The sequence below is a fragment of the Nerophis ophidion genome, linkage group LG04 (genome assembly GCF_033978795.1).
Source record: "Nerophis ophidion isolate RoL-2023_Sa linkage group LG04, RoL_Noph_v1.0, whole genome shotgun sequence".
In the NCBI taxonomy this organism is placed as follows: Eukaryota; Metazoa; Chordata; class Actinopteri; order Syngnathiformes; family Syngnathidae; genus Nerophis; species Nerophis ophidion.
In genome coordinates this window covers 77,166,339-77,192,542 of record NC_084614.1, presented here as the reverse complement: position 1 = coordinate 77,192,542, position 26,204 = coordinate 77,166,339, and the positions used below count along the sequence as shown (strand labels likewise).

At 43.6% G+C, this 26,204-nt stretch overlaps 1 protein-coding gene across 1 annotated transcript; it reads left to right on the top strand.

Moving 5' to 3' along the window:
* Positions 1–11,101: 11,101 nt before the first annotated feature.
* On the top strand, positions 11,102–25,985 carry LOC133550464 (H-2 class I histocompatibility antigen, Q9 alpha chain-like). The gene is made up of 4 exons (XM_061896446.1): positions 11,102–11,514; positions 11,752–12,030; positions 14,123–14,447; positions 25,907–25,985. The coding sequence occupies exons 1-4, from the start codon at positions 11,199–11,201 to the stop codon at positions 25,983–25,985; spliced, it is 999 nt and encodes a 332-aa protein (XP_061752430.1). The 5' UTR covers positions 11,102–11,198.
* The last annotated feature ends 219 nt before the right edge of the window (positions 25,986–26,204 follow it).

Here is a 26,204-nt window from a genome sequence, read left to right as displayed (position 1 = left end):
CACACAAATTAAGGGACCAGTGGAGAGGAAAAGCAGCCGACATTGTTGACCAACAAAGGCGACGTGCTTGTTTCACAGACATTGTGAAATTTATTGAACAGCAAGTCAGAATTGCTTCGGATCCTGTCTTTGGCGACATTCAAAACATCCTTCGAAATAAAGCAGTAACCAAACCCAAGCCTATACATCAACGCAAATCACAGTTCAGAAGGAACAGTTTCGCAACTCATGTGACAGTTGCCACTAGACCTAAACCGACTCCACACCTCAATAAGTTTGTGAACACCTCCTGTCTTTACTGTACAAGTGAACATGCATTGGAGGACTGTCCAATACTGGAAAATAAGGCACACAGGGAAAAGCTTGACTTTCTAAAAGAAAAAGGCCTGTGTTTTGGTTGCCTGTGCACAGGGCACCTGAGCAAGAGTTGCGACAGGCGCATCACGTGCTCTTACTGCAACAAGACGCATCCCAAAGTGCTACATATTGACAGGAGACATCTGGAAAGTGGAGAAAATAGCCAACTTCCAAAGGTAAAAGCAGATATTTGCACTACATCATCAACTTGCGGCCATACAGGGGCTGGCAAATATGGAATTTTACCCATCCTGCCCGTTCAAGTGAAGTACTCAAAGGGCAGCAAGATAGTCCAGACATATGCTTTCCTAGATCCAGGAAGCACAGGCACCTTCTGTTCTGAACAATTGAGTTTGAGTTTTAGTTTATTTCGAACATGCAAGCATACAACATGATACATCACAATTTCCAGTTTCTCTTTTCAACATGTTCAAAAAGGAGGAGGAAGAAGCAGAGCTTATTTAATCCTACCCCTTTTCTTTACATAACAGTTGCTAAAACTTTTGTTCACTTCCTGTTCTCAATGTATTCACAATGTATACTCCATAAGTAATAAGTAATCACAATACAAATAAATAAATAATTGCTTAAATTTTAATCCATACGATGAGATAAATCAGATTATTTTGAGAATGAATGAGTGAGTAAAATCAGAATGTTTATCATGGTTCTTCATTTTTGTACTTTGTTAACACTTCCAGTTTGAAGAGTTTCTTGAAGTGGATCATATTAGTACATTGTTTGATTGCTTTGCTTAATCCATTCCATAATTTAATTCCACATACTGATATACTGAAGGTTTTAAGTGTTCTACGTGCATACAAATGTTTTAAATTACATGTTTTAAATTGGTGAACAGGCTGAACACAGAAGGCCGAAAAACAAAAATCCACTTGCGCACCTTGGGGCACAGTAAGGTGGTCCCGAGCAGTGGTCTGGAAATCTCTCAGCTTACTTGTAGTAAGTTTTTTTCAGCTTCCTGATGTCTTCACTCAAAGGCAGATGCCCGTGTACACTAACAATCTGATTGGTGAGGCAGAACTTGATAAGTGGCCTTACCTCCAAGGCATTAAAATTCCTCGGATAACTGCCAACGTGGACCTGTTAATTGGTATCAACGCCTCAAAGTGAATGGAACCACGGGAGGTGATTAACAGCCACGGAGATGGACCTTATGCTGTCAGAACCCTATTGGGGTGGGTGATTAATGGGCCATTACAAGACAATGACACGCCCCACAGTTACTGTTAACAGTTTGGAGGAACCGCTTATGAACCAGTACATGCATGATTTCAATGAGCAGGGATCCAAAGATCAAAAGGATATGTCAAAAAAGGAAAAGAAGCCCAAGATAGAGAAGCCCAGCAGGAAGACACCAAAAAGAAAACGGAGCGCAGATGACAGTGACGGTGAAAGAAAAGTCAGTCGAATGCGAACAATACGCCAGGCAGTCTCCAAGGCCGTGTCGAAACAGCGGGAAATCCTTCTGGGTGACGGAGGCCGTGAGGATGAAGAGCAGGATGACCCAGAGGAAGCTTACCTGGATCCTGATGAGTCTGGCAGTGATGAAGACTTCATGGTGGAAGATGACGAGGACAGCGACTATGGCAAGTCCAAAAAGAGAAGAGTTCCCCGAAAGAGGAGGAAGAAAACGACCCCGAGAGTCCTTTGGGAGAAGAAGAGGAGGAAACTGAGAAGAAAAAAAAGCTCTCCTACCCCCAAGGTGACGAAGAAAGCTGATGGCCAGGAGTAGGAAAAGAAGACAGCTACAGTCTACATGTACTGTTGGTAATAGATCACCTGTATTGGATGTGCATAAGGAAATGGAGGCAGAGGCAATATATCGCTGACCTTTTTTGGAACAGGTGGTTTCACGAATATTTACCGTTGCTACAAGAGCGACAAAAGTGGACAAATGAAAAAAGTTTGTCTGCAAACAAAAAGGATTATCATCTAAAGACCTGTTACAAAGATATGCCTTCTAGGTGAAGGTATTGAGTAAATTAACTGCATTATTGCAAAAGGGAACATGAAAACCAAAGAAAGAGGTGTTTGTTTTTGGTATTATGGCTCTATTTTTGTTTTATCGATTCCAAATTAAATCGCTCTGTTCGTCACGCCAGCAGCAATTAGGGGCTGGTGTGTTAGAGCCAAATACACTTTCTGTCTGTCAAATTGATGACGTCACTCAAGGGGTTGGCTCCAAGGCCAAGTGCCTGGATATTTAGGGAGGAGTCAGGATCTTGCCCAGGTGTTGCTGAGTAGAGGCACAACAGTTTTTGACTGTGCCAGGCTAGTGTTTGTTTGCTCCCGTGTATTTTCCGTTTTTGAACAAAGTGTGTTATATAATTGTGATTTTATGTTAGTAAATATTTTGGTTAAACATGGACACAATTCTGGGCCTCAATTATTAGCCGGTTGCACACGTCTGAACTAGCTTCATTTATATTCGGCAACCAGTAGCAGTAAAAGTATAGGACTTTACCGCTACAGGGGTTTTGGATATTAATTATGAAATGTTGTTCCTAGATTACATCCATGCTAATAAAAATAAAACTGCAATGATGTATATTACAGACAAAAAGTTACACACTTTATCCCATGCCTGTGCAACAGCAAACATCTGGGCCCCTGTAGAGGGGGTCCAGACTGAGGCCAAGGTAAACAAACCTCATAGCCATACCACACATAAACATGTGTGTAAGAGGGAAACGTCAAAGAACACAAAGGACATTAAAGACTTTAAAAGATGAGAGCTGATGCAACCAGACGCAAAAGTAAAACAACAACAAAAAACAAACATATACACTCTGTGGTGTTCCACGCCAACGTCTGCTGTGGTGGGGGGAGTATGGCCGGAGACAGGAGCAGACCCAACAAAGCAACTAAGAGAGCCAAGTCCGCATGGATGAACGAGGATAGAGTGAAGGATAGTACTTTATTGATTCCTTCAGTAGAGTTCCCTCAGGAAAATTAAAAATTCCAGCAGCAGCGTACAGAACTGAGGTCAAATTTAAAAAGTAAATCATAAATAAGAAGGGCATGTGTTATTGTTTTTGCATCCCGTCATCCTCGTACAGGGGTGTCCAAAGTGTGGCCCGGGGGCCAATTGCGGCCCGCGGGTAATTTTGTAATGGCCAAAGCAAATTCTAAAAATACAATAAAAAAAAAAAAAATTGCTATTAAAGAGCAAACAGGTGAAATGTGACAAGAAAATGTTGCAATGTTTACTCTAATAACACAAAGCTGCCATCTAGGCTGTTGTTTACTAAAAAAATAACAATAAATCAAAATCAATGTCATTATGGATTATTGACCTATTCAAGGCTCCAACGACGCCACATTAAATATTCCACTTTGAGATATTTTGGGGGGAAAATGTTGCATATTTTGTGTTTGCCATATAAAAACAAAAAACAAACACCAATAATATATATATATATAATTGATGGATGGATCTGAAGTTCATCTGAAGATGATTGTGTTTAAAGTAAACAGTAAAAAAAATATATTTTTTGTTATTTCTAATGAGTAGGACACTTTTGGATCTCCAATAATTTCAGTAGGATTTTTCTTTTGTGTCATTGCTAAAAAATAAAAATAAATTAAAATCAATGTTTTTATGTGTTGAATTTTTTAAGGCTCCAATTATTATATAATCTCAAATATTCCTCTTTAAAATTCTATTGGGGGAAACTATTGCATATTTTGTGTTTTTTTCCCATAACAAAACAGGGTTTTCTTTGACAAAAAGGGCATACAACTTAAATCTTTGAAAAGGTTATATTGACAGATAGACCTAATGTTGATCTACAGATTTAAACCTGGAATAATAATAATACAAAATAATGACACATTTTAAATATTTTTTTGAGCAAAATCCTTTGGGGTCCCTGGGATGAAGCCTGAGTGGAGGCCTAAATGTATATTTTTATACATATATTGAATATGTTATATAGCAAAGTAAAAGTTGTGTTTCTTATCTAAGTAAATGTAACTTGTTACTACTCACCTACGTGGATAAGTGTGTTCACCTTTGACAGGTACGACAAAATAAAAATAAAAATAAAAATGATCACCATCAAGTTCAATGTTTGGCTTTACCGTGTCTACTTTTACTTTCACTTTCTTTGATATTCTGCCAGCAGAAGCGTCTGCCTCACACTTTTCCCCCACGTTCAGCACTTTGGCCACAGCGAGTCCATCTCATGAAGGCTTTCTGCTGACTTTTTTACTCAGGATGAAACTTCCTGATGCAACCCTGGCCGGGAATCGAACCCATGCGAGGCAGATGCGTGTCCCGTTACCCCAGCAGGGACGCCTCACGCTTGGGAGACATAACGGAGGTGAAAGTTAAGACGTGAAATAAAAAGAAGTGAGGATGTCCTGCGGTGTAGCGACTTTATGTCTATCAATCATTATTTGTATTGATGCTTTCTTGAGAGGACTACAATACGATCACTGATCGGATGTTCCAGCCCTGTCATTACTTTTAACTCTCAATCTCACCTTCATTCCTCTTTCTTTCTTTTCTTTCCAAGTTTGGCGGCCAACTTGACACACCTTTTTGTTGTCAAGTCACGTGATTTCCCAGAAAAGCCACACAAGCATTTACCTGACGTGGCCACAAGGGGCGCTCTCCAGTGAGTCCAGTAGAAGACTTCTTGTCAGTTGACTGCTGCCACTTTTCTGTGCAGAATAGCGTTTCGTTTTCTCTCCTCACTGTGACGTCACAGAATGCTGACTCCTCATTGGCTCAGGTGGAGTATTATAAAAAGAGCCTCGACAGTTCCTGGTTCATTTTTCCTGTTTGCGAGTCAAGCGAGTGTTCGTCACTTTTGTCTTTCTCTGCGGGATTAAAAGTGGCAAACATCTTTTTGTTTCGCGCTGACATCATGAACTTGTTTTTATTCTTTCTTCTGGTCGTGCAAATGCACAGCGTGACGCCTGGTAAGTCCTTTTTATAAGTTTATTAATATTTTATTCATAAATCCTATTTGTGCCTTCACTTATTTGACTTCTGAGCGTTTCTGTTACTTATTAATTAAATTAGTGTTGTATTTCTTTAAGCCCTTTATTACTTAATCCTGGTTCTTTTTTTTAACATATTGTAATATCTGTGATATTTGTATTGGTGTACTGTGTCTTTAAGAGTGTGGTGAATGCGCATGCGCGGGTGAGTGGCGGGAAAAGTGTCAGTGTGTGTGAGCGTGAGTTGTGGCTAACAGCAGCTCGTGTATGTGTGTGCGCATTATTTTTGGTACTACAAGAAGTTACCGCTTGTTAATAAAGCGATTGAACGGCGCATCCTCGTCTGTGTGACTCCTTCACCACCGCGGGCATTACATTGGTGTCAGAAGTTTTTCGGTTTGAACCCGCTGCCTATGGATAGAGGATGTTCGCCGACCTCAGCGCTCGAGTGAAGGTAGAGAAAGGAACTGGAGAGTGTGCGATTGACATGCCGGACGCATCCTGCGTCGAGCACGGACGCCATGAAGCCGGCGTTTCGCGCCACATGGACAACAGTGTCCCCAAGACGGAGCGGCGTCATGACGCAGGAGAGCATGCGCCGCCGCCGCCGCCGAATGTAAACAAACATGGCGGCGCCCATGAGCTTCTGTGTGAAGCATTGAGAACACTGAAGTTTTCAGGGAAAGGAAGCTGGGAGGCTTATAAAATCCAGTTTGAGCTTGTGGCTAATAAAGCAGGCTGGACTGATGATGTGAGAGCAATACAGTTGGCTTTGTCACTGACTGAAGAAGCTGCGTCCTGTTTGCTCCTGCTGAACCCGGGAGAAAGACTTGATTACAGTGCGCTGGTTGCTGCGCTGCAAAGGCGTTTTGGAGAGTTTGACTTGAGAGACTCTTTGCGCTGTGAGTTCAAGCACCGTGACAGGCTGCCCGGTGAGTCGCTTCGGTGCCTTGCTCATGGGATCGAGAGGCTGGGTCGGCGTGCGTATATCAGAATGCCGGACGCAATTCAAAATGAACTGATACGTGATCAATTCATCCAAGCTCTCAAACCGGATGAATTGCGCTTGCGCGTCCAGCTTGCCCACCCTACTGCCCTGGCAGATGCACTTGAACTCGCCATGGAGAGTGAGATCGCCACTGGGGCGGCACCTGAGACATCTTTCCGCCCAGTTTCGGCTGCGTCATTTACGCAGGGTGCAGAGCAAAGACCGGCGTGGGTGGAGGAACTTGTATGTGCGCTACAGACCCGCTCAACCCAGTATGAGGAAAAGAAGGACAGACGAACGTCCACCGCTGTCTGCTGGGGGTGTGGACAACTTGGCCACCTGCTGCGGCGCTGTCCAAACAGGAAGGGCCAGCAGGGAAACGGGAGAGGGTCCGTGTAGCCCGGACGACACGGACTCCTTTAGCCAGTTACCGGGAGCACCAGCCCTCAAGTGATGAGACTGTTGTGACTGTGGGCTGGACAGAAGTGGGGGACCCATGTCATGTGTGCGTGCAGATTGGGAATGTAGCCTGCACAGCCCTGGTGGATACTGGATCTTCAGCCACAATTGTGAGACCGGACGTTGTTCCAGCTGGAACCGTTGTAGAACCAAGTCTCACCAGATTAAAGACATTGACTGGGGAAGTTGCCCAGATGAAAGGCAAAGCAACTTTTATGTTCATAATCGGAGGCTTGTCAGCAACATTTTCCGCTTGGGTGGCGGATGTGAGCGACCCATGTATACTTGGTCGAGACTTTTTAAAAGCCACGAGGTGTGTTATAGACATGGGGTCTGCTGTGCTCATTCTGCCAAGTGGCCAGCGAGTAAAGCTGACCGCTCCTACTGAACGAACTGTGGCTGTGTCCGTCAACACCGCAGTCGCCAGTCCGACAACCTGGGAAGGGACTGTCAGGCCCTCCATAGAGAGAGAGGAGGCAATAGGGGAGCTCGCAGCCAAGAGGACATCACCCACCACGCAGCAGCCATCGGTAATGGGGGCAGAGTCCGCTCGCCCTGAAGAATCAAGCCCAAAGCGGGAAGCGGCGTCATCCAGGCCACTCCCAACAGCAGCGCGTAACCAACAACAGCAAGGGGAGGACCGGACGGTAGCGGTCCGCTTCATCTGGGAAAAGAACTGCGTCGGCCTCGAAGGAGAGCAGCGCGAGCGACTGTGGCATGTACTGTGGGACTTTAAGGACATTTTCGCCCTCAATGAAAATGAGGTGGGTCTCACCCATCTGGTCGAACACCACATCGACACTGGGGATGCGCGGCCAGTCAAGGTGCGCCCCCGTCGCCTCCCCATGATCAGGCAGGAAGCAGCTGATAGGGAGGTCCACGCCATGCTAGAGGCGGGGATCATAGAACCCTCTGACAGTCCGTGGGCGTCTGGCGTGGTCATGGTTCCCAGGAAGAACAGCACAAGGCCGCGGTTCTGTGTTGACTACAGGCCGCTGAATAAGGTGACAAAAAAAGATTGTTACCCACTCCCGCGAGTCGATAAGACGTTGGACCTGGTGGCAGGGTCCTCATGGTTCTCGTCGCTCGACCTGCGCAGTGGGTACTGGCAGGTCCCACTCACCCCTGAGTCACGGCAGAAGACAGCGTTCTGCACCACCAGGGGCCACTGGCAATTCAAGGTCATGAGCTTTGGACTTTGCAACGCACCAGGGACATTTGAGCGACTGATGGACACAGTGCTCGCTAACATCCCCAGGCAAGAGTGCTTGGTCTATTTGGACGATGTCCTCGTCCATGGACGGTCCTTTCAGTCAGCCCTTGATTCCTTGAGGCTGGTGCTGGGAAGGATTGCTGCAGCTGGACTAAAACTACACCCAGAGAAGTGCCATTTCATGCGGCGTGAGGTGGAGTTTCTGGGCCACAAGGTGGACGGAAGGGGCATCAGCACACTGGAGGAGAAGATCAGAGCTATAAGAGACTGGCCAATTCCGAAGGACCAGAAGCAGCTAAAAAGCTTCTTGGGACTTGCCTCATATTATCGGCGGTTCGTGAAGGGATTTTCTTGCAGTGGCGCACCGTTGTTTAACCTTCTCCAGAACAATCAGATGTTCGTGTGGACGCCAGACTGCCAGGAGGCATTTTCTAGTCTCAAGGAGGCCCTCATGAATGCTCCTGTCCTCACCACTCCAGATCCAGCTATGCCTTTTGTGCTGGATACAGATGCCAGTAATGTTGGTATGGGCGCAGTGCTGTCGCAGGTGGGTCCAGAAGGTGAGCGGGTGGTGGCTTACTTCAGCCGCACCTTCAACAAGAGTGAGCGGCGGTACTGTGTGACCAGACGTGAACTGTTAGCTGTTGTGTTAGCTGTACGCCATTTCAAGTACTACTTGTGCGGCGTGTCCTTCACCATCAGAACGGACCATGCAGCACTACAATGGCTAATGTCATTTCGAGAACCAGAGGGTCAGGTGGCACGATGGCTGGAGGAGCTGCAGTCTTTCCACTTTAGTGTGTGTCATCGGGCCGGGGCGCAGCACGCCAATGCAGACGCTCTCTCTCGGCGGCCGTGTGCTATTGAGGGCTGTAGCTACTGTGACCGGCGCGACGCCAGAGAGAAAGAGCTGCGCGGAGATGAGACAGCTGAAGGGCCTTCATGCTGCACTTTGGAGACTGTGGACGCCGCAGAATGGGCGACCAGCCAGGCAGAGGACAGCGATCTCGAACCAGTGCGGCATTGGGTCCAGAGTGGCAGGAGACCACCCTGGGAAGGCGTGTTGGGACTGTCAGTCGGCACCAAGGGCTTGTGGAGTAAATTTGCTGTGCTGCGCATCAGTGACGGTGTACTGCAGCGTGCATGGAAGGAGCCGGCCACCGGGGAGGAGAGATGGCAAGTGGTGGTGCCTAAGACTCTGAGGGACACAGTGCTGAAGGCGTGTCATGGGGGCATGGGCTCAGGGCATTTTGGCAGCTCAAAAACGCTCCGCCGGTTGCGCCAAGGGTTCTACTGGGGTCAGCACCGGCGGGACGTGGAGGACTTTTGTCGGCGCTGTGATGAGTGCGCGGCTTACAAGGGACCCCAGGACCGGTCACACGCACCACTTCAGCAGCAAGGGGTTGGAGCACCCATGGAGAGGGTAGCTGTGGACATTATGGGCCCTTTTCCCATAACAGACAAAGGAAACAAGTATGTGCTTTGCGCAATGGATTACTTCACCAAGTGGCCGGAGGCGTACGCGCTGCCGGACCAAGAAGCAGAGACCGTGGCTGATGCCTTGCTGGAGGGTATGTTCAGTCGCTTCGGAACTGCAGATATCCTTCACAGCGACCAAGGCAGGAATTTTGAATCCAGAGTTTTTGCTGCCCTGTGTGAAAGACTGGACATGCAAAAGACACGCACGACTCCTTTGCATCCGCAAAGTGATGGACTGGTAGAGCGGTTTAACCGCACCATGCAGCAGCAGCTGGCAATCCTCACCGCCAACCATCAGCATGATTGGGACCGTCATATTCCTCTAGTGCTGATGGCATACCGCTCCGCGGTTCAAAGTTCCACAAGCTGCACCCCTGCCCTGCTGATGTTGGGTCGGGAGATCCGCACACCTGCTGAGTTGGCGTTTGGGAGACCACCAGGCAGCACCAAGGATCAACCGGGACTGGAATATGCTCGGAAGTTGCAAGATCGGATGGACGCAGCACATTCCTTTGCGCGAGACCAGTTGGAGAAGGCTGGTTTAAGGCAAAAGAGGAACCATGACGTGCGGAGCAAGGGCCGGGACTTTAGGCCTGGCGAACTGGTCTGGGTGTACACGCCAAAAAGAAAAAAAGGACGTTGCCCCAAGTTGGACAGTCATTGGGACGGTCCGTGTAGGGTGCTAGAGAGGGTGGGAGAAGTAGTATATAGAATTGCAGTGACCCCTAAGGGCCGAAAGGTTGTTTTGCATAGAGACCGTTTGGCACCCTACAGGGGGAGAGAAGTTCCCCAGTTTGAGGCGGCACCTGCCTCACCAGATGGCACTGGACAGTTAGTGGATCAAAGTTCCCCATATTCCACTATTGTTGTTCCTGTTCAGCCGCCAGCGCCACGTGTTGATGGACCTGAGTTAGAACAGGGCCGGCCACAGAGACATAGGCGTAGACCGCCAAGGTTCAGGGATTTTGTGGTTGACCCCTCGGGGCGAGGGGCTTCATAAAGGGGGAGGCAGTGTAATATCTGTGATATTTGTATTGGTGTACTGTGTCTTTAAGAGTGTGGTGAATGCGCATGCGCGGGTGAGTGGCGGGAAAAGTGTCAGTGTGTGTGAGCGTGAGTTGTGGCTAACAGCAGCTCGTGTATGTGTGTGCGCATTATTTTTGGTACTACAAGAAGTTACCGCTTGTTAATAAAGCGATTGAACAGCGCATCCTCGTCTGTGTGACTCCTTCACCACCGCGGGCATTACAATATTTTATTGTTATCCCTTTTTCCTACTAAAAATTTAAAATGTTCCAAGAAGGTTACAGAAGCTGAGAAATCCATTTAAGCTCTTTATTTGTTTTGACTTTAGTGTTTCTTGTTCAAAGACTTATTTTTTCCAAGGCTTGTAAGAACGAACACAAATCTTCAAACACGGAAGTGTCAGAAACTAATCAAGTGTAGTAACATCACCCCGCCACAAGATGTCAGTAAGAGTCGACATCAAATGGGCAGAACAGGTTGTGTTCAACTCTGTTGTACTTTTTATTCAGCCTCCATTGTAGAAAATATATGTTTATTTTCAAAATGTTCAAACCGTCAACAGATGTTAGTAATATTATTAATGTGTTGTATTTGTCATAGAACATGTGAGTCTTGACTGTGATATCTAGCAGTGTTTGATGTTCACTTTAAGACCCGACTGAAGACGGAAGGAGCTAAAATATTCACAGTGCAAGATTGTTGAACATGAAACAAAATAATAAAAAGTCATCCTGTTGTTGTTTTCTTCTTTCAGTGATTCACACGCTGCAGTATTTCCACACTGCGTCCTCTCAAGTTCCAAACTTCCCAGAGTATGTGAGTGTTGGTTATGTTGATGGAGTTCAGATTTCTCACTATGACAGCAACAGCAGGAAAGCAGAAGCCAAACAGGACTGGATGAACAAAATCACAGCAGAGGATCCAAAATTCTGGCAGAGACAAACAGAGATCAGTGTTGTTAATGAGTTGACTGGCAAACACAACCTTGAAGTTCTTAAGAAGCGTTTCAACCAAACTGGAGGTTTGTTTATGTTGAACTTTCTACTACTTAAATGTATTTGATGTACTCTTTTTATACTGTAGTAAACACACATTACTGCACTGATACTTGTCTCTGTCCATCCCATAATAACCTACACTAATACTGTTTGTGTGTGTGTGTGTGTGTGTGTGTGTGTGTGTGTGTGTGTGTGTGTGTGTGTGTGTGTGTGTGTGTGTGTGTGTGTCACTCTGCTTTACAACACTGTGTGTGTCTCAGGTGTTCACATTCTCCAGAGGATGTCTGGATGTGAATGGAATGATGAGACTGATGAAGTTAAAGGTTGGAATCAGGAAGGTTATGATGGAGAAGATTTCATATCGTTGGACATGAAGACATGGACATTTACTGCAGCGAAACAACAAGCTTTCCCCACCAAACTCAAGTGGGACCAGGACAAACATCTACTAGATGACAATAAGTTTTACTACACTGAGTATTGTCCTTCTTACTTGAAGAAGTATGTGAACAATGGGAAGGAGGTCCTAATGAGAACAGGTAGAAACACAACATGTACTTTCACCTTTTAACTTGTTAGCACTCCCCCTATAGGAACATTACTGACATTACACCCTGTCTCTTTATACTCTTCTCTCTTTCTCTCACCTTCTCTCCATCTTTTCCTCCATCATCACCTTTTCTCCATCTTTACCTCCACTCTAACCTTCTCTCCATCCTTACCTCCATTCTCTCCATCTTTATATCCTTCTCTTGATCTTTACCTCCATTCTCTCCTTCTCTCCATCTTTACCTTATTCTCTCCATCCCTCCATCTTTCCCTCCATCCTCACCTTCTATCCAACTTTACCTCCATTCTCACCTTCTCTTCATCTTTACCTCCATTCTCCTTTTCTCTCCACCTTTACCTCCATTCTTCCCTTCTCTCCATCTTTACCTCCATCCACACGTTCTCTCCATCTTTACCTCCATCCACACGTTCTCTCCATCTTTACCTCCACTCTAACCTTTTCTCCATCTTTACCTCCATCCACATGTTCTCTCCATCTTTACCTCTGTTCTCACCTTTTCTCCACCTTTACCTCTTTTCTCCCCTTCTCTCCATCTATACCTCCATTCTCCCCTTCTCTCTATTTGTACCGCCATTCTCTCCATATTTACCTCCATCCACACGTTCTCTCCATCTTACCCTGCTTTCTGTCCTTCTCTCCATCTGTACATCATTCTCTCCTTCTCTCCATCTTTACCTCCATTCTCTCCTTCTCTCCATGTTTACCTTATTCTCTCCTTCCCTCCATCCTCTCCTTCTATCCAACTTTACCTCCATTCTCACCTTCTCTTCATCTTTACCTGCGTTCTCCCTTTCTCTCCATCTTTACCTCCATCCACACGTTCTCTCCATCTTTACCTCCATCCACACGTTCTCTCCATCTTTACCTCTGTTCTCGCCTTCTCTCCATCTTTACCTCTGTTCTCGCCTTCTCTCCATCTTTACCTCTGTTCTCGCCTTCTCTCCATCTTTACCTCTGTTCTCATTTTCTGTCCATCTTTACCTCCATCCACTCTCTCACTCCATTTTGACCTCCATCCACAAGTTCTCTCCATATATACCTCCGTTATTACCTTCTCTCCATCTTTACTTCCATTCTCCCCTTCTCTCCATCTTTACCTCCATCCACTCTCTCCCTCCATCTTTACCTCTGTTCACACCTTCTCTCCATCTTTACCTCCGTTCACACCTTTTGTCCATCTTTACTTCCGTCCACACCTTCTCTCTATTTGTACCCCCATTCTCTCCATCTTTACCTCCACTCTAACCTTCTCACCATCTTTATCTCATTCTCTTCTTCTTTCCATCTTTACCTCCACTCTAACCTTCTCTCCATCTTTACCTCCATCCACACGTTCTCTCCATCTTAAACTGCGTTCTCACCTCTCCATCTTTACCTCCATTCTCTCCATCTTTATATCCTTCTCTTGATCTTTACCTCCATTCTCTCCTTCTCACCATCTTTTCCTTATTCTCTCCATCCCTCCATCTTTCCCTCCATCCTCACCTGTCCAACTTTACTTCCGTTCTCCCTTTCTCTCCATCTTTACCTCCATTCTACTTTTCTCTCCATCTTTACCTCCATTATTACCTTTTCTTCCATATTTACTTTAATCTACACTTTCTGTCCATCTTTACCTCCATCCACACCTTCACTCCATCTTTGTCTCCATCCACACCTTCTCTCCATTTTAACCTCCGTCCACACATTCTCTCCATATTTACCTCCGTTATTACCTTATCTCCATCTTTACTTTAATCTACAATTTCTGTCCATCTTTACCTCCATCCACACCTTCTCTCCATCCACACCTTCTCTCCATCTTTACTTCCATCCACACCTTCTCTCCATCTTTACTTCCATCCACACCTTCTCTCCATCTTTACTTCCATCCACACCTTCTCTCCATCTTTACTTCCATCCACACCTTCTCTCCATCTTTACTTCCATCCACACCTTCTCTCGATCTTTACCTCCATCCCCACATTCTCTCCATCTTTACCTCCATCCCCACCTTCTCTCCATCCACACCTTCTCCCCACGTTGTCCTGTGTTCACACGTGACATCACTTCCTGTGCAGAGCTTCCAGAGGTGTTCCTGCTCCAGAAGACGCCGTCCTCTCCGGTCAGCTGCATGGCGACAGGTTTCTACCCCGACGGTGCCGACCTGTTTTGGAGGAAAGACGGCCAGCAGATCTTCGAGGACGTGGAGCACGGAGAGATACTCCCCAACCACGACGGAACCTTCCAGATGTCGGTGGCGCTGAAAGTGGAGGTGACGGCCGACGTGGAGGGCAAGTACGAATGTGTGTTTCAGCTGTCAGGCGTCAAGGAGGACTTGGTCACCAAGCTGGAGAGAAGAAGCATCCTGAGCAACGCAAGCCATGAAGGTGAGAAAGACACATTTAGTTGGAGATGTTTCCCATCACAAGTCCACCTGTCACCATTATTGATCCATGTCACCATGACAACGCTTGACGTCTGCATGCAAAGTAGTCATGAAGGTTTCCTCTTCATGCTTTGTCACTCCACTTGTGCTTTTTTGCTCTCCACAGACAACTTGAGCGTCGCCCTCGCTGCCACGGCGGCGGTCCTCGCTGTGGCGGCCATCATCATCATCATCATCATCATGGTCATGGTCAGGCGTCACAGAAACAGACAAGGTGAGGGACGCCAATGTCCTCTGTCTTCTTCTTCTCGGTGCACTCGGTCCAGGCCGTGAGTTGATGCTTTCATCCGGGCTGCAAAGGTGCGGCCATCTTTTAGTTGCCTTCCAGCCAAACACTCAAAGATCCACAGAGACAGAGCGCACACTCTCACGTAGAAACACGGCGTGACGTGAGGGGAAAAGTCCACTTCACCTTGTTTCTCTTTCATTTCAGCCCAGTACGATCCAGCTGGTAAGTAAAACATCTTTTCTTTGAGCCGCAAGAAACAAAGCCGTGGTGAAGCGTCACTCACATGGAGGTCTGATGTGGACCTTTGTTACAAGTTTAGCCGGAAAAGCCCAACTGGAGCTGACTCCTTCACAATAAAAGTCCCTCCTGTGAGCACACGCAATACAAAGTCTGGCATATCTCACTTTTGACAGGAGTCCTCATGATGAGGATCAGCCAAATGAGACATCAAGTGTGCTGACTCGTCATGTTTCCAAGTCACACCTCAAAGATCTGATGTGAGTGACGAGGCACCTTCTGGATGTTCTTCCTTCACCGTTTGCGTTTGTCCCGCAGCTCGCCACGGCGGCGTGGAGCTCGACGAGAACGTGCAGGCGGCTGAAGGCTGAGTAAGCTCACATGGACTGTCTGCACCTCCAAATGTTCTTGTGTGAAGATGATGTTCAACTTGGATTCACCTGCTTCTGTCGGGAATGTGCTGAGTGGTCTTCTTCCTCCAGGATGCTTTGTGCACTGGAACACAGGGAGATGTCTCCATCGCTGAGGGACGTCATCACACTCGGAGATGAGATGGAGATGTGCTTTGTTCTTCGTCCGACTGCTCCTCACGCTATTCCATGTATTCTTCTTTGGCCGTTAAAAGACTTTCAAGATCAAACGTTGGTGGCTGTAAAATCGCACGTTTCATGGCCTTGACGTCATGACGAGGATTTCTTCTTTTCTTTCAATGGCCGCTGCTTATGATCAATATCACATTGTGTCACATCTCTGTCAATAAATCCGTTTTTTCTCCACTCGCCTCGCACTGCTTTCTTGGGGACCAGGAAGAGTCTCAGTCATAAAAATGGTAGAAGTAGTTCATTTTTATTTATGTTTGTATTTTTTCATTCAACACTTAAATCCCTAGATCAATTTCAGGTTTATCCGTCCTTATCAGTCTTTTTTTTTCATAATTTACGCAATTTTTGTCAAAACCTTGTTTTGTTATGGCAAAAGCACAAAATAATAATTTTCACTCAACTTAATTGCAATCTTAAATATGTCAATAATTCATAACATCATCGATTTTAATTCATTATTTTTTTGAGCAATGACAATTAAAACTTGTCCCACTGAAATTATTAGGATCCAAACGGGCCCCACTCATAAAAATAAGTCAAACATTTATTTTTACTTTCAACACTTAAGTCCCTCGATAAATTTCAGATCCATCCCTCGTTTCTGTGACGACCTGTCACGTCAGGTGTCACGCGGTCTGTTTGCGTTTGTGTTTATCTCCTAGTCAGCGCTCTTATTTTGGTCCCACTTCCTGTTTGTCTCCCTGAGCCCTTTTCCCTCCTCACCTGTCGCTGATTGGCAGCCTGGCCATACCTGGTCATGGGGTGAGGGTGATGGGTCAAATGCAGAGGAAAATCTCACCACACCTAGTGTGTGTGTGACAATCATTGGTACTTTTACTTTAATCAACTGGCTTCTATTTATGCCTGCCTCGCCCTCCAGTCAGGGCTCAAGGATTGTTTTGTGAAACGTTACTTTGGTTTTTCTGTATACTGCTTATGCTTCTGTGCACTTCCCTGCTGCACCTCCTTGTGCTCCCTGTGGGAATTAAAAGACTCTCACCCGCACGTCGTCCTCCTGTCTCCTGCATCTTGGGGTCACAACTAGAGCAGCCATGCAAGTACGTGACAGCTTCTTCATTTCTGTTTTTTTTTTTTTTTTTGCCCTATTAGTCAAAAACCCTTTTTTTGTAGGATAAACACAAAATATCCTATAAAAATACTCTTTAGTCAAATTTTGTAAGTGACGTAATTGGAGCCATGACTAGTTTAAATAATTTGTAACAACATTGAGTTTGATTCATTATTATTTTTGAGCAATGACAGCTTTAAAGAGAAAACAACCTGCATGGCAGCTTTATTAGACTAAACAATGCAACTTTTCTTTGTTCCATTTCACAAGTTTTCACCTCTTTTATTCCACTATTTAGTTTTTTTATACACTATCTGTAGAATGTGTCGTGTATGAGCTTATATGGGACATAATGTATAATATTTCTAATTGCCTTTTTCTTTTTCATGCTTTTTTAATTTGAGTCTTTCAAGCAAAATCGTTCCAAAAATCAGCAAACCCGCCTTTCTTCTTCCTCCGTCAAAAGTAGGTGAATCCACAAATATAAATAACTACAGACCGATTTCCAAATTGGGTTAATGTTGAATGTCCAATCCAAGATGGCCGACAGGACTGTCTTTTGTTTGTCTGCTTGTCAAAGTGGTCTGAATTTCTATGTGTTTTAGTCTCTTTTTTTAGCCGATTGAAGTAAATTGCACTAGTTTTAAGCGTAACAATTGATGAATGAAGGCTTACTTCCAAAAAGTGGTATTTCTGACTGCTTTTGTTGGATTTGGAAATCTGGAGGCCTCTGACCTGCAGAAGCCGGGGGATGTTTTGCTAGCTGAAATTTTGGCCTTCCATCTGCCACAGTCTGGATCTATACTAGTCTCAGCTTGGCCTTCCACTACCTACAGTCTGAGTCGACTGGCTTCATCTTGGCCTTCCGTCTTCCACGGCCTGGATCCATCTTAGCCTCAGACTGACTAAAGCTGGGCCTCTGCTAGCCTTAGCTTGGTCTTCCAACTCTTGTAGCTTGGACATCTGAACTTTGATTATTGGACCTGGGTAGGTAGTAAAACCATTTAACAATGACTTTGACAAAAGCTCTCTGTTTAATATTAATGCTTTTTCCTGGACTTGTTTTCTGCAATTGTAGTGGGGTACCTGACCAGGTGCTCCACCAACCTTTAACTCTACCAAACGCAATAACAATCACCTGGTCCTTTGAAACTACAGCATTTACACAAAGGTTATTGATATCCACATGTGGGTCAGTGCTAAATAATTCTAACCAGCTTCAGTTATGGTGTATTTCTGTGCTAAACAGATGGTTTTCTCCTTCTGATATTACTCATTTTGATATTGTGAAGCCAAATGTTGTCATGAGGTCACCTTGCCATATGAAACGGAAAATCTTTATATTGCTCTTACTTCTGCTATCAGGCAATGTGCAACCAAATCCAGGCCCAGCTTTATACAACATCAGTACTCCTGATGAACTTAGAGCTAGCCCATAGCAAAGCAAAATTGAAGATGAGATCTCATGTATGTCTTATATATATCTCCTAGACATAAAAGAGCACTAATCGAGACCAAAGTAGATTTCTCATTCTTCTCAAATGTAGCTCCTGAGAAATAAGGCTCGCAGTGAGCACTGTGAGAGATCTCAAAGTTGTCTAACAGTTATCTCTTTTTCCGATTTCAACAAAGACCAAAATGAGAGATGAATGAGCTGGTCTCCAATATGTCTCAATAATGACTCAGTGAGAGATACACATGGTTTTGTTTCTCACTACTCACTGTTTGAGTTCTCAGATGTCTCTTTGCTATTTCGGCAAAAAGACAATCAATGAGTATTGGTTTCAATATGTCTCAATGATGTCTGAGTGAGAGATATACTTGGTTTTGTCTCTCACTGCTCACTATTTGAGTTGTTATATACCCGTTTTCTGGCTTGGAAAAAATAATTTCAAAAATGCATTTTAATTGACACAGTTTAATTATACCTCAATCATACTCCAGTTTATCTCACGCTAACATTTGGAGAAAATAATTAATTCAGGCAATATGGATATATGGTCTGTAATCTAAATGGTTTATTTAAATAATTTTCTACTTAATTTGTTGATTTCTTATCCACACACAATGTGCAGTAACTCAGTGACTACAATTGTGAGATTTAAAACTGAACCCAAACAATACTGATATGATCACAAGACACTTTTTAAGAGCTTTTAACATTTGTGAACTTTCTAGAGCAGTGGTTCTCAAACTCGTTTAACAAGGTACCACTTCAGAAGATATTTGGCTCTCCAACCACCATTATAAGGACTAATATTAAAATACAGTAGCATAGTAGGCCTATGTATTCATTAAAAAAAGACAGTGGTTTTATTAAACAAGTAAATTTAATAAATTGGCCACTGAAATATTACACACAATGCAAAAACATAATCAACAATGATACTCCATATACAGTACATATTTACAGACTTTTACAGCATCCACGGCAACATCACATCAGTGTGTATTTTCAGAGCATTTATAACAATGATCAAAAAATTGATTTGTGGCTTCTTAGGCCAGTTCAGTTCTTAATTATCTAAAACTTTTCAAGTGTATTGGGGAAATGAACTGCAAACACAATGCCAAGCATAGATGCGAAGTCAAGGAAAACAACTTTACCCAATATGTCATCCAAGGATACTACTGTACTGGCAGAAGTTTCCAATAGGGGAATAACATAACTGCATGTCTCATATGTTACACTATCTTGCAGCAAAGAAAAACCTGCATGTTTAAATTCACGAACAAGGGCCCATTTGGCACATGAATGTGCTACGGTAAAGAAGAAATCAATCTGTACATACTTTAAAAAAAAAGGATGAGAATCTTTCTTCTGACACACTAGTCCCACAAAACAGGCATTTTATTTGTTTACTTTCTATTGGCCCAAAACAATTACTGGAGGATTTATGTAATATAATAAGCGATGATGCAGAGTGGGATAAAAAAAGTTTTTGAACTTCTGCACACCGTTTAAGCAGTCTGTGTTCAGACTATCGGGATAAAGCAACTTGAACATTTTGAGCATATCGCTTATGGCCTTATCAGTGACTTTATGACAGTTTACATAACCCATGATGATCAGAAGGCACCCTGCCATGGCTTCTGATGCCCATCCATCCATCCATCCATCATCTTCCGCTTATCCGAGGTCGGGTCGCGGGGGCAACAGCCTAAGCAGGGAAGCCCAGACTTCCCTCTCCCCAGCCACTTCGTCTAGCTCTTCCCGGGGGATCCCGAGGCGTTCCCAGGCCAGCCGGGAGACATAGTCTTCCCAACGTGTCCTGGGTCTTCCCCGTGGCCTCCTACCGGTTGGACGTGCCCTAAACACCTCCCTAGGGAGGCGTTCGGGTGGCATCCTGACCAGATGCCCGAACCACCTCATCTGGCTCCTCTCGATGTGAAGGAGCAGCGGCTTTACTTTGAGTTCCTCCCGGATGGCAGAGATTCTCACCCTATCTCTAAGGGAGAGTCCCGCCACACGGCGGAGGAAACTCATTTCGGCCGCTTGTACCCGTGATCTTATCCTTTCGGTCATGACCCAAAGCTCATGACCATAGGTGAGGATGGGAACGTAGATCGACCGGTAAATTGAGAGCTTTGCCTTCCGGCTCAGCTCCTTCTTCACCACAACGGACCGGTACAACGTCCGCATTACTGAAGACGCCGCACCGATCCGCCTGTCGATCTCACGATCCACTCTTCCCTCACTCGTGAACAAGACTCCTAGGTACTTGAACTCCTCCACTTGGGGCAGGGTCTCCTCCCCAACCCGGAGATGGCACTCCACCCTTTTCCGGGCGAGAACCATGGACTCGGACTTGGAGGTGCTGATTCTCCAAGGCCTCCAAGGCTTCTGATGCATTGTCATGTATTGGTTTGTCTGTTGTGTCCTTGAAATTTGACTCTTCTGCACACTCCTCACTCAAACTATCTTCAAATCCTTCATAAAACGTATGTCCGTCATTGTACATCCAATCCCCTATATCAGGGAGAGTTTCCTCAAATGATTGAGATGAATCATACTCAGCATCGACATGTAGTTTAGTTGTTAGGCCATCAGGAGGATCTGTGAGGGCTGTTCTGGAAAATGTTTTTCCATTGTCTTTGATAGTCAGAAGTAGAAATATTTTCATGTGCTGAAATTAAAATAGAATACAAATCATTAAAGGTTTTTTATAACATTTTGTCAAAAGGCAAAACGTATAACATCTCATCATATCGCTCACATTCTTACACTCAAAAGTTTGTCATATTTTAGCAGGATTTGCTTCGTGACAAAATTCACAACAAAACAATAGTCAGACACAGAAGACGGTGGGTGTACCTGGCAGGTAGGGAGAGGCTTGATGTTCCAGAGTGGTACATCCTGCACGGTCACCTGAAGGTTGGATGTGTTCCATTTGAAGAGCAGTGTTTTGGGATCCTTCAGGAGGCACCGCCTCCTTCAGTGTTATTCTGCTGCTATCCCCTGACACAAAGAAGAGGAACCAAAAAACTCAAAAGACTAAGATTTAGTAAACACACAGCATCAAACCAAACCTATGAGAAAGGATCTTGACGAGGGATGCAACATTATTGTAAATATTACTTTATATTGGTTTCAAAATTCTCACAATAATGCCGTGATGTGTGACGCTATCAAACGAGAACTCCAGTGGGTGTGTTTTTTTCTGACAATATTAAGTGGGCTCATCTGAGAAGTAAACTCGATCTCCCATGATAACCCGCGTAGTGTGGGACAACAAAGTTCAAACAGGGGACATTATATAGGGGTGAAAAAGTGGAAGTGTGCAGGAGTGACGGGAATGTTTGTGCTTCGGTGATCCGAGGAATTGTTGCTGTGAAATATTTCTGTGCCTATAACTGTCGTGCTTGTTTAACCTTAAATAAAGTCTGCATAATACAAGGTAAAGCTTGCCACGTTCATCCAGACCATTTCCAAGTCAGAGCTGTTGCACCTCACCAAAGGAAATGTGGACATGCACAAAATAAGAAATTTGCCGACACTTCACACCACAATGTCTACAATAAGTTAAGGAATATGAGTAATATATTAGAATGAGTTGTATTTTAGAACCATTATTTGGAAAATATCATTGATGTGAAACCAAGACGTAAGCAAGGGACAATATCCATTTGTGAGGTATTTATATGATTAAAAGTCAAATTATTAGTTAATTCTTAAGAATCAGTATTTTACAAACTAATAGTAACATTTCCATTGCAAATGACAGTTTCTTAGGAAGTTAAAAGAAAAAAAAACACTAAACTAAACAGCAGTGATGTAACAATACCAAAATGTCATATCACCGTTACTGTGACCAAAATGATCACTGTTTGCATTATAATCGCATTATTGTTGAATGTGCTAAAAATGTAATCAAACCCAATATAATACCAAGTTATATTAAAAAAAAAAAACATACCAGACAAACACAGTATAGTTTCTTGGCTAAAGAAACATTATTGTTCTACATTAGTTACACTGCAAGTTTACTGTTAATGTCAGTTTAAAGACACATATTTGAAAGTTTTGTTTTTTGTTTGTTTTTGTGTGTTACTTGAAATTCTGGAATTCTGCACCATTCCTTTGCACCTGAAATACCTGTTTATAATAATAAATATGACTACAACATATGAACATTATGTTTGTGTTCAATTATAGTAAGTGTGTTTATCCTAAACATTCCTGCCACTTCATTTAACACCACCCATCTATCCATTTTCTGCCGCTTATTCCCTTTGGAGTCGCGGGGGGCGCTGGTGCCTATCTCAGCTACAATCGGGCGGAAGGCGGTGTACACCCAGGACAAGTCCCCACCTCATCGCAGGGCCAACACAGATAGACAGACAACATTCACACTCACATTCACACACCAGGGACCATTTAGTGTTGCCAATTAACCTATCCCCAGGTGCATGTCTTTGGACTTTGACATTTTTGTAACAATATCTTATTGTGGCTTTAACACTATGAGGATATCATACCGTGAAATTTTGATATTGTTACATCCCTAATCAGCCTTAACTTGAAGGTGAAAGGTTCAAAAAACATTAATTACACATGCTGAGATTACTTATATTTCAAGTTTCATTCTTCATACGTACTACTGTAATCAGGGTAAAAGAAAGCAATATTTCCATGCTTGTTCCTGACAAACTGTGGACAGCTTTTTATCCTTCTATCTGGTCTGTAAATCTCAATCAGAACTAATCCATTTAAACAAAGAAAACGCATATACATGTAACTTACTTAGCCATTGCTCATCAGTCTTCACATAGGTGGTTGCAGGACGGGATGACTGCAGCAAGAAAAATAAAATATCATATATCTGCTGCCAGTTTAATGCACCACAACTATGCCAGTCTACTTACCAGCTTTACAGTCCTTCTTGATCATTTATTTGAGTCGACTTCTTTACCAGTTCTTCTCCATCGTTTTCCAGGTTTTCATTTTGTCATTTCGACACTCCAATACTATGTAAATACAGACAAAGGTTGCTGGAATATACAGTGGAACTTCTTGTAAATGTAAAACTCTATATTATGTCGAAGCAGTGTATGTTCAGTAATTTATATTGTTCAACTTCAAATGTTCTCTGAACATTTACTTCTATCATTGCTATTTCACTATGGGATGTATGAAGTGTAGTTTATCACTTGAGATGCCTCGCTGGAGGTAACTTTCATAGCTTCTAGCAAGGTTGAATGCGGCATTTATAGCTATATTTCCGTAAATCAGTGACGTTACAGTAGTTTAATAAATACTAACTCGTGTATGTTAAAGTAATTTAAATACCAAAACAAAAACAATAAATGGTATTACTTACTTGCAGTTGTTATTCCTTCAGTGCCGAATTGTTTCTTCAAGTCACATCCGCCCACTAAATGCGCATGCGTGTTTTTCAGGTAGAGCAAATACGATTGGACAGATTCATGGGGCGCGGTGCCAAATCTCGCGAGAGTGTCGTTGAGATCCACATCTCAGAATTTTGATAAAGTTGATTTTCTCCTTATATGACCATCTGAAAATAGCCATTTTTGGCTATGAGTAACTTTCAAAGGAAGGAAATTTAGAAAATTTACGCTTTCTATCAAACGGCGGCGGACATGACGCGTGGTTTGCCGTCAGTTAACGTCAGAAGAAGAAGAAGAGGCGGGGAAACAGTAGGTGGCGTAACATTTGAACGTTGTCTGTGCGCCTACTTTAAACTAAAACGAGGAAGAAGAAGAAAGCGAAGAAGAAAGAGAAGAAGAAGCGGGAAAGTTTTTGGAAACGACAGTCGCAACGCTTGCGACATGAGACTTGGAGAGGTAAGTATGCTAATATTTTTTAGTTGGTCAACCATGTAATGTTGTGAAATGAAAATATTTAACTGTTGTGAAATGAAAATATTTAACTGTTGTGACAACGGAGCGGTCCTTTAGGAGGCTGCGGTAACCATAATGGCGTCTGCCCAACAAGTAATGTTAGCATACATAATGACCTTCACAATTGGATTCTACAGTGCATATTAATTTGGGGAGCTTAACTTAAAAATGTTTTTTATAATACTGTTGTAGATAAAGTGACACTCGACAAAGGAGGTCCGGGTTGAATGTTATCGGTAAGGCTGGCTATTTGCAATAAATAAGAGATTACATCCAAAAGTATTAAATGATTCACTAATTTGCCCCGCCATTTTGAAAGCAGCAGTATATTTGCTTACTCGCTGGCAGAGGCACAGTATGTTTTGTATCATGCTATCCATTGTATAAACTGCATATATTTAGGAAAATAAAGTAGGTATGTGTGTAAAATGTTAAACATTCATTAAATGAATCCGGTATTATTGGGCTTCACGGTGGAAGAGGGGTTAGTGCGTCTGCCTCACAATACGAAGTTCCTGCAGTCCTGGGTTCAAATCCAGGCTCGGGATCTTTCTGTGTGGAGTTTGCATGTTCTCCCTGTGAATGCGTGGGTTCCCTCCGGGTACTCCGGCTTCCTCCCACCTCCAAAGACATGCACCTGGGGATAGGTTGATTGGCAACACTAAATTGGCCCTAGTGTGTGAATGTGAGTGTGAATGTTGTCTGTCTATCTGCGATGAGGTGGCGACTTGTCCAGGGTGTACACCGCCTTCCGTCCGATTGTAGCTGAGATAGGCGCCAGCGACCCCGAAAGGGAATAAGCGGTAGAAAATGGATGGATGGATGGTATTATCAGACAGGTCTTGTTAAGACTAGCAACATGATATAAGAATAGTTTTCCTGTGATACATGTTTTAAAAATTATGATTGTGTTAACCTGGTCAAAATGCACTAATTATGGTCAACCTCTTCAATACAAAGTCATTGGGGCTCGAGATTATATTCATGACCTTTTTGTTAAAAATACTATAACTTTCCTAATATGTACCCCATTATAAAAAGGTGCCATCAAACCCAACGCACCTCAAAATAGATATGAATTAAAATAAGAATTAAACTGTCTGGTTTAAGATTTTTTTTTTACTATAGCCAGAACGATCATAAAATATCATTCTGTTTACTTGTTTTCAACAGAAGTTAAATATGATTCACCCTAAAAGTTAACATCCATATGGAGTGACCCCATATATGTAAATAATTTATATTATAGTTCCATCCATATATTTTCTACTGCTTTTCCCTTTCGTGTCGTGGGGTTGCTATGTCCTATCCCAGTTCCGCTTGGGCGAAAGGCGGGGTACACCATGAACAAGTCAACTTAGATCGACAGACAACATTCACACACGCGTCAATTTAGTGTTGCCAATCAACCCATCCTCAGTTTGTGATCCAAAATTATTTTTTTCATTTACAGCATGGACCAAAAGGAAACGACTACAAGAAAGTGGTTAAGAGTTCCCACAAAGAAAATGAAGGACCTGCATAATTCTCCTCCCCCAATTAAGCAATCTGGTAAGTTTCTATGTATGTGTGGCAAAGCGGACTACGGTTGAGCCAAATTGCAGTACATGTAGCTAACAAACTGGAAAAATGACTTTATTAATTTGTGTAGTATTTAAAGAACAGCTGAAAATACCACCTTGGGAAAGTCGCCCCAAGGCAGTTAGGTAACAATACCCTAATTGTAATGAGGCCACACACCTCTAAGACAGCGATGGGCAAGCTCTTCCTACTGCATCTGCTTTAAAATGCAAATAGGGATGGGGAGAGGGAATAATCATAACATTGATGTCCAAATGAGATGACAAATACCAGTCCAATTTTTTATACTCAAATTAACTATTTTAAACACTTTCTCTTTTGCACTCTCTCTTTCAGATTGTTTGGCATTCGTCAGATGGGAGGACGGTTATACCGGCAAAATCTTTACAGGAGCAGACATTTTGCCAAGAGATGAAGCTCCTGTGCAGATCTTAGATCTTAAAACAGGAGATTCTGTTTTAGCAAAGTGGTCAGATAGTAAATTTTATAGGGCAACTGTTGAACATATTTTAGGAAAAGATCAGACTCAGTCACCAAAAGGCTGCCAAACTCCACAGGAGTTATTTTTAAATATGTTGGAAGCCAGTGAGCCATCACACTCAACATCAGGGTCTGAAACCATTACAGTAGATCA